A 10077-nucleotide genomic window follows, 5' to 3' on the forward strand; every position below is an offset into this window, starting at 1 on the left:
TTTTATAATCAATTATTGTTTAGAATGCTACTTTTAAATTAGTCAATTGTTAATTATTGGTAATAATCTTTATTGATTAATTTTGAAACCCTAATAAAGTGATATTGACTTGGAATCGAAAGGCTTTTTCTCAATGTTTTTTAAAATAATGCAATAGTTTCACGTTTCCTTAGAAGATTGGATTGCTCGATGTGAAAAAATTCCAATCTTTCTAATAAAAAAACCTTCCTATTTACTAGGGTAATTCCCTCCGACTGGGGTTCTTTTTAAATTTCTTCGACATTACTTCTTCTTTTAACTTGTTTTGATGTCGTTGTACTATTCTTTTTCAATTTCATTCAAAATATGTCTTTTTTTTTGTTGTTGTGATTTCTTGTTTTAGCCGAAATATGTTTATCGTACCCAAAACAATGATACTTCTTATTAGAGGCGGATGTATGTCCAGCCATCCTTAATTTATTTTATTTTTTTACGGTAAAAATATGACTTAACCTCTTAATTTCTTAAAAAAATTCAATTTAATTTATTATAATTTTCTCTAATTTATAAAAAAAAATATGAGCAAAATCATTTTTATCTACTCGTATTATTTTTTTTTAGTTCATTCCAATTATTTTTCAAGCCAACCCCAACTCAAATTACTGAATCCGTCTTTGTCTCTCGTGATATTGTCTTTCATCCCAAACAAAATCCCCAACAAAAGTGGAGTGAGACCTCTTTTGTTCGTTGAGGGGTCGGTTCTGGTTATTGCAGTTCTAAATATATTATGATCCCGAGACTTAGTTGGTTGCAAATTTATAGTTAGTTGGTGTTCGAATTATTGCTTTGCCTCCTTTTGGTGATTCAGTTAATGGCCATCATCTTGGTTCACTGAACTTTTAACACGTGATTCTCGTTTATTTTGCGATCATTACGATGTCTTATTGTTTGATCTAACCCTTCGATACATGTCAATGTAAATTTTGCAACATTTTTGTGGTGTGTCTGAGCATGATGATCTGTCTTAAGCTTTCTAGTTTTTTTTCTAATGTTTTATCCTTCTAAATTCCAGTGTTTTGTACTTGTGTTTGGTTGATAAGGCAGTACAATAATTTCAACTTCTCATATGTTGTTATTGTTTATTTTTTCATTTCAGCAATAAATTTTCATACCCACTTATAAATTGTTGGTCTATTCCTCCTTTTCAGTTTAGTCATATAATTAATTTTCTTACTTCTCAAAATAATTTAAAGAAGTCAATTCTCCTTAATAGAAGGGATTTGTCTCTAGATCTCTCTTTATCAATGGATTTTTGTTTTGACTTAATGTTTTGATACTTTAATGGATAAGTGAATGATTTGATCTAATTTAATTTTATAAAAGAGAACAAAAAAAAAAACCCAAAATGAACTCCATTTCTTATGACAGAGCTAATCATCATCAAGTATTACTAAAAGGTCGGATTTAGAAAAGAAAAAAAATTGATTATTATTTTTTATAATGAAATTGTGAGATTATTTTTAATTATTCAGTCTAGTAAAGCATTTTTGTAATCAAACTATTATCTAAATTTTTTTTGGGTAATTATATATATTATAAGGAGGTAATTCTCTAATTAAATTCAATTAGAAGTTACATCTATCAAAATAATTAGTAAACAATAGTACAAAATAACCTTTAGGAACATTTAAAAAAATACAAATATCCAGATTCAATTTGTATAGACAATTTACAAAAAATATAATTTTCAATGAAAAAATCCAACGATCATGCGTCGCGCAGTTTGTTGAGATCATTTAAAGACGAGTTCATTAGAGTTCTTGAACGATGAGTGTTTGAGAGTTAAAAACAAGTCGAATGAACCGATGAAAGGTGTCGGAAATATTTCTACAAATATTCTGAGCGACGATTAAAATTATTCCTAACTAGTTGATAGAGAGGATATCTAAAAAAGAGTCTTCATCATATGAAAGTCTTCATTGAAAAAAAGAAAATAATTACTTATCTGATTATTTCGCTTCCCTTGCGACTATACATAGGACATACATTTATTCGAGAAAAAATCACTAACACAATTAGAGAATTAAACAACAAATGATCCACCAACGAATGATAATATTATTCGGATATGAAATCTGAAACAAAATTTAGTCGGCTAACATGATATTATCATGTTGAACACGAATAAAACATAATATCAATTATGAGATATAAAAAGAAAAACATAAATGATAAAAATAATAATAAAAAAATGAAACGTTGTAACTTTTCTAAAGTTTCTTTTTTAAAGAGTAACGAAATAAGATTGATAATTAATTAATTATATTATAATATATTAAACAGTAACATATCTAAATAAGTCCAAATTTATAAGACCATCTCCCAACCACAAACCCATTCCTAAACCCAAAATGCAGTAAATGTCACTTCAAACAGTAATTCATCTCCAACCCAAAAACTCATTTTCAAACCAAAAGAATATTCTTAGAATTATTTTTCTTACACTAACTTTTTTAACTTTATTAATCGTTATCTATATATTTATTAATTTACATATTTAACCCTAATCTTTTTTTATTTTTAATAAAATTAACATAAAATTAATATATATCAATAATTCATACTTAACATATAATTTAATAATATTTAAATAAATAAACATATATACTAAAATTTAAGTTATAGAATATAACATAAAAATATATAATAAAATAAAAAATAATTAAATAAAATTTACGTATAATAAAATTTAATATTATATTATAGCGAAATGAAATGTTCAAATAATTCATATAAACACAGTTTAATATTTAAATTAAATAGTGTATATATTTCAAGGGACTTATTTGAAAATTTATAAAAAAATTTGGGAAATGAACAGTAACTACGCATATATGGGTTTTTTTGGTTAGAGAGAGAAATCTCTTTTTGGTATGCGTATGGTGGCCGGTTGAAGCAAAAATTGGAATGCCGTTTGCGTTTTGGTGTCCGGTGGAGATGGCCTAAGAAAACAGCATTACTTGATTAACAATCAATTAATCTATGTTGAATTATGTTCACATGAACACAAATCCATTTAGAAATAGTCACATTAAATAGTTCAGATATAGGTAACTCAGAACTAATTATTTATGGCCCTTCTGAGTTTTTCTTAAATAACATCAACATTAAATTATTTTCTTTTCTTTTTATAGACATAATTATGGTACGGACCGTAGTCATCCATGCCTTGTTTGAAATCCAAAACTAAAAAATTTGACTCAAACTTGTTGAAACTTAGTAAATAATAGTTTTTGCCTCATAACTTAAGAAATATTATTGTCACACGGTTGACAATATATTTAAGATAATAGTAACGTAAAAACTAAAAATTTAGTGTCAATTAATGATGTAGAAAATAATGTGTCTCTATTTATACAACTTGAAATTTAATAATACTGAATTTTTACTCACGTGTTTAGTCACATCATTTATCTCTATCATTTACTCGTTAAGGAATAATAGATCATTATCACAATAATGGTGCTATAAATTTTGAAACAAATAAATAAACTATTGATTCTAAATCATTACCACGAGTTAGAGTCAACGGATTGAATCAACTAAACATTTATAAAATAAAAAAATAAAGTGTTTCCAAAATAGTTCTAGACATTATTGATATAGAATGAAAAAGTGGTAATATTGGTTCCACATTAGGGCAAAAATATAAGTGGTCACGATTCATGGGTATGTCTTGATTAGATAGACCACTTCTTACTATTTGTTTCATCCCAATCCCATATTTCTCTTTCTAGATATAAAGTCCTTGTTTGATTCAAGTTTAATCCCCCAACTATTCTATAGTAGCTTAACCAATATGTTACAAATAAACCAAATTAACACATGGTCTAAAATTGATTTTAATGAATAAGATAAGGAGAACCATCATGATCCCCCGCTTTCATTTAAGGTACTTCTCGTATGTATCGAAACCGACTTCTTTCCATAGGACCACTACGTGGGTAAATGTAGGTCAAGTGCTAAAAAGTTGAATCAAAACAGACCCCATGTTTATCATAGTCAGTCCTTCTCGTCTCTACCCAACAAATAGATCAAGAATAAAGCATGTATTCTCCACCATCGTACCATTTCATTTATACATAATGGAGCAAATAAATCAAACTTCCTAAAAATGGAGGTCTTTTACAATGAATCAAGAAACAAACCGTCCGCAGGCGGCGGCGATGATCCGGCGATTCCGCAATCAAGAACTCAATCTATCGACAATCTGAACTCAAACCCAATTGGGACCCGTCTGATGATACCACCGGCGACGGCGAACCAAGAATTTTCTCATGTAATTATTGCCAGAGAAAGTTTTACAGTTCACAATCAATAGGAGGCATCAAAACGCCCAATAAAGAGAAAGCAACAATAGCCAACGATGGTCTCGATTGGGATCGGCTTCTTTGTTTCCGGGTCAACCGTATTTCTCAAGCTAGCTCTACTCCTCTTCATGGGAGCTTCATATAACAATAGATTTCTTGGAATTCAAGCTCATTCTTTGATTCAGAAACCGTCCAATTTCATGCCTAGTTCTTCTGGGTTCAAGAGTAATGTTCGCCGAAATGGGGCGGATGTGTCGTCGGAGCAAAGTTAGCCACCGGCGCAGGTGAATCGGAATGGGGCGCTAGATTTGTGACGATGGGAGTTCCGGTGGGAGCCGGCCGGCGACGTTGGTTATTGGTGGTCCAGTGGTGATTGCTACTGGTCGTATGAAAAAGGTTTAAGAAGGATGCTATTAATAAGCTTGATTCTCACTTAAGTTCTGAGGTTGTACCTTTTAAGTCCTTTAACTTGTATTTAGTCAAGTATATCCTCTATACTTTTTCCTTTTTTTTTGTTTTTTTTTTAGATTGGAAACCTCATTTTCATGATTGATATTGATCATTGTTTTTGCTAAATAAAAAAAAGTTCATAATTATAAGGTAGTAAACTCTTAATTAACTTAGTTGATAGAATAATAGTAATCCTAATTAAAGAAAGATGAGATGATAATAGTTATATTTTATCAAATAAATATAATATATTTATATTATTTTGATAAATTTTATGTTAATATTTATGTCAACTTGACTTAAGAACTAAATATTGTCAGTGATTTTATTTTTTTGATTTTGGGCGTTCGTCGTTGAGGTGATTATAGGCAAACGTCGTTGACCTTACCCTAGAGCGAGTCTTATGAGAGACTAAATTCTACTCTCTTTTATAAAATCCGAAGAAAACGTCTAGTTTAGTTCGTTAAATTTTATGTTAACAATTTATACCGAACTTGGTTTTATTTTTTATTTTTCTGATTTTGGGTGCTATTGGAAGGGTAACCTTATGTCACCGTCGAGCTGATATTAGATTAGAGTCGTCTTATGATAAACTAAATTTGTGTTTTTTTTTAATTCGAAATTCATATTTTTATAAAAAACAAATTATGTTGATATTTGAGGATCTTTTAAGGGTTTTTATCCAAAACAAAATCTAGTCGATGAAACAATAATTGTTTACTTTTTAATTGATTAAATTATTATTATTGTTCTTTTGTTTAAAATTTAAATTCTAAAGTATGGGCTATTTGTAGGTTGGTTAATTAATTGGATAATAAAAAAGATATATAATCGAATTATTGAATTTTAGGGAAAAATCTTTTAAATAAACGCATCAAATAGTTCTTAAAGAAAAATACTCCCCATTGTAACTAAAAGGGTATATGTATATGAAACAACTAGTTAAAGGGGTTGATTTTGTTTTTGGTGGATCTCGGTTTGACCAATAACCGTTTAAGGTTATGAAGAACATGCCTTAAAATTATGTATTTTTTTTATCTTAATTATATGGGGGAGCTGTCGGTTGATTAGCCACACTTATAATTAATAAATATATCTAATTTATTTATTTTTGATAAAAACTGTCAACTACAAACAGTAGAGTGAATAAAACCTAACCCATCAACTATGTGAGTTGTAAAACACTTGAGAAAAAGACGTTTGTCCTTTTGGATGTGTTTTATGTTAAAGTTAAAATGGTCATTTTCTATATTAACTAATCATACTATTTTTTTCCTTTTCAATAGTTGACAAATGCATGATGTAGCTAAATGGGTCGTGTCATCGGGTCATGCTCGACCTGACCCACACAAATAATGTTGACACCGTTTGACAGTTAATGGGTCTTGAAATAATGTTGCCCTCATTGGGCCTAGCCCGGACCTAACTTCAAAGTTTATGATCAGTTGAAATCAATTAGTTAGGAATTAGGTCAAATCAAATACCTATGTTTTAATTGGAAAATTTGTTAGGAATAAAATAACAATATAATCCAATTTAATATGACAAAATGGAGAGATATAAAACAATATATATAAATATATGAATGTGAGTTTCAATTAGTTATCCCGATTTTTAATTCGAACCGCCTGAGATTTGTGTATCTCTATTTTGTCATATAGGTTCTAATTTTGGTCATTAATCGGAACAAGTGTTTCATAAGTTTTCATGTATGAGCAAGATAATTATACTCAATAATAACATTGTTCCAAATTTGTTCAACAATTCTATGAGTATGTGGAACACTACTCGGCCCAATGTGATAAATTATAGCACACATAGAAACACTAGACACACTAGAAAATAATTTATCACTTTTTTGTCTTTTCCAAAGCTAAATCGCAAAAGACCTTTCTCCACGAACATGGGGAATCGTCTCTTCTGTATGTTGTTCCTATTATTTTTAATTTTCATATAAATATATTTTGTTTAATTTTATTTTGTGAATTGGACCCACAGTAGTCATGAGCACCCTTAAAATCAGAACTTAGAAAATTATTGATGTTATTATTATTGGGGGTGACTTCTTAGATAAGCATTAATATGTTAATTAATTAATAATAATAATAACTAATAATAATATAGCCAACTTCACCCTGATTATAGGGGATTTTGTCACCTGTCCATATGTTTTTGTCACACTTCCACTTTACATCCTCATTTAATACAGATTATTAAAATAAGAAATAAATAAATTGTATATGGATGGTAGGTATCATGGTGATGAATTTTTAATAATGAAAAAGAGCCCCCTTATTATAAACCAAATTTACATTTTAATTAAGCTAGAATAGTTAAATTGACCCCATTGACGTTATACAAATGTCTCTTTTAAACCATTGAATTCAAAAAATGTCTAATTTTGTCCATTAAACCTATTCAATTGTCTCAATCAATTCCATGAACTCGATGATAATAAACCGTTTATCTGATTTTGGGTAAACCCTAAAACCGCCTAGTTTTGATAAGATGTTCACATTTATGCAAAGATCGAATAAATTTAGGACTATGGTGTGTCATTGTTTATTTAAATTTATTGTCCAAATTAGATACCAAATTGAATTATTGGTTACTCCCATTTTTATAACATGGGTGTTTTTGTGTAATGGTATTTTAATTTTTTATAAATATTTTTTTAAGAAAAAGTGACCCAATTCAAATAATCATATAACATAAACAACTCATTGCCAGGCTAACTCAAACTATAGTCACCACTCACCAAGAAAGCCAGCCAAGCTTGACAATTTTTTAGGTCCATTTCATTAATCTATTTTAATTGAATTCATTTTTTCATTTAAAAAAAAAAAATTAATCCTATTGTCACTAGCTTATGATGTTCTTACTAAGAATCGAATCAATTTATCATCGGTTCTTTTACGATAATCCCCAATACAACAATTTATCATCACGATAACTAAACAGCTAAGAATAACGAGTCTATTTGTTATCAAAAGATCAATCCGAAGGAGAATTCAGTCATTCTTAGTCATGAATGTCTCAAAATTAAACCTATCAAAAATAGAAGATATGATATCTTGAATTAATTCATCACCTATTCTCATGCTTACATAAGGTATTTTCAATAACAAATAGGGTTTACCCTCAAACAAATCATCATACAATGTGATAAATCGATGGAAGAAACGCGGAGAATAAATATCAAACAAAACCTACCCTACCCATCATCCAATAGAAAAAAAAAAAATTAAAAATTAGCCCCTCAACTTTTCCAAGCATACAAAAGAAGAGAAAAAACAACCAGAAGAAGGGTCCCTATAGCTCATTCTCCTCCATGTTGCCCACTCCATAACCGAAACTACAACTGAGAACCCGATGAAAGTGAAGAAGAAGAAGAACCCTTTTCAGAAGATTTCATCAAACTCTTCCTCATCTTCATCTTCTCAAACCAATCCACAAGATTGTTGTGACCCCAAATGAGAAACCCATTCTTGTTCATCACTTCTTCATGATCATCTTCAAATAATCCAAGGTTTTCAACTAAACATGAAAAGACCATACCCATCTTCATTATCTTCTTCAAACAACCAATTATAAACATCCCAAGAGATCTGAACATAAACACCATCAATTTCAATTCTCTCATTTCCCCTGAATTTCCACTTCAAATGCTTGATTTGCAACACCCTTTTATCATCCACACTAAAATACAATCTCGAATCATCTCCTGTTCTACAAAGTACAGAGATTTCTCGAATTCTATTTCCAAATTGGGCTTTTGTTTTGTATAATTTATTCCCATTGAAATGCTCCCTTCGAAGAACAACCGATTGTGACTTAATTGACTTAGTTGACTTAGTCTTTGAAAAAGCTTCCGCCGGCGAGTCTCCGGCGAGAAGAACCATTGACCCATCTACAACAACGGCGATGTAGAATCCTGAATCGGGTTCAGGCTGTAAACCGAATTTAACCTTAGAAAAATCCCAAAAGATCTGAACCCATTTGGATTTGGAACTGGAATTGGGTAGATTCAGATTCAGATTCAACTTTCTGGATCCAGTTCTGTTCCAGAAAATGAATGGTTTGAGATTAAGTGAGAAAGATGGAGAAGAAGAAGATGATAGATCGCCGGCGTCTGCGTCTAGGAGGATATAGAGATGGAAAGAACGGCGGAGGAGATTGCGACACCAGGTGAGGGCGAAGAGACCATTAGAGGTTTTGTAAACGGATGTTGAGAGGTTATGGGCGGCGGCGGCGGAGCGGTGGTCGCCGGAGACGGCGGAGGTGGTGGATGAACGGAAACAAGGTAAGGGGGAGGAAGATTTGACGTGGGTTGTCATAACTTTTCCTCTTAATTTGGGATTTTTTAGATTTGTTGATTAGGGTTTTTAGAGGAAGTAGAAAAGATTGGTTTTTTAATATGCAAGAACTAGAGAGAGAGAAAAAGACTGAGTCTTTGTGGTGGGACAGGTCACAGAGTGTGTATAGGTTGAAAAATGTTTGGATCTTTTTGGTTTTTCATTTCCTTTAATTTTATTATTATTATTATTTACAGAGTTCCTATGTGAAGAATATAATTATTATTATGAGTGCGTTTGATTAATCGTTAGCGCTTAGGTTAAATATGACCAATTATAACCGTCTCGTCTTGCGAATTACCGGCTCGAATATTGTCTCGTTAGGGCGGCGGTTTTTTATTTGTGTCCCCTGTTCTGACTCGGTTTTCGATCTCACATAGATTCGACCAAAACATTATAAACACAATTAAATATATAACATCCCAATATTTTATTTATTATTTATATTTTATAAGAGTATTATGCTAGTTCTTCTTTAATTTTAAAAATAAGAATTTAAGTCTGATTTATAATTAATATATTACAATATATATATATATAATTTTTATAAATCAGTTTAAAATATTTTATTGAAGTTATTTTTATATAAATATGAATACGACGCCTTTTGAGAATTTCTTCGAAATAGAATGAGACGGACGGTAAACGCATTTTCCGACCGATTTGCCTCATTGACATACTTAGTCTGCGTAATAATCGCTACCATTAATTTTACGTAATAAGTTATGCAAAAATTATAATCAAACAAAGTTACGTATTAAACGCAATTTTGACTAAGTTTGATTTAGCTTATACTTAGTTAATTCACTCTACCTTATTAGTTTATTTACGTTTGATATGATTAAGCTTTTATACTCAGCTTACTCGTTTCAGTTATTTGTCAATAAAAGAATTTCACAAAGAAAAATTGCGTTAATGTAAAA

At 30.2% G+C, this 10077-nt stretch overlaps 1 protein-coding gene across 1 annotated transcript; it reads right to left on the minus strand.

Moving 5' to 3' along the window:
• Positions 1-8332: 8332 nt before the first annotated feature.
• Positions 8333-9136, minus strand: LOC124943032. Its single transcript, XM_047483599.1, has one exon. The coding sequence runs from the start codon at positions 9134-9136 to the stop codon at positions 8333-8335; it is 804 nt and encodes a 267-aa protein (XP_047339555.1).
• Positions 9137-10077: the final 941 nt, after the last annotated feature.

Source organism: Impatiens glandulifera, chromosome 6, assembly GCF_907164915.1.
Source record: "Impatiens glandulifera chromosome 6, dImpGla2.1, whole genome shotgun sequence".
Taxonomy (NCBI): Eukaryota; Viridiplantae; Streptophyta; class Magnoliopsida; order Ericales; family Balsaminaceae; genus Impatiens; species Impatiens glandulifera.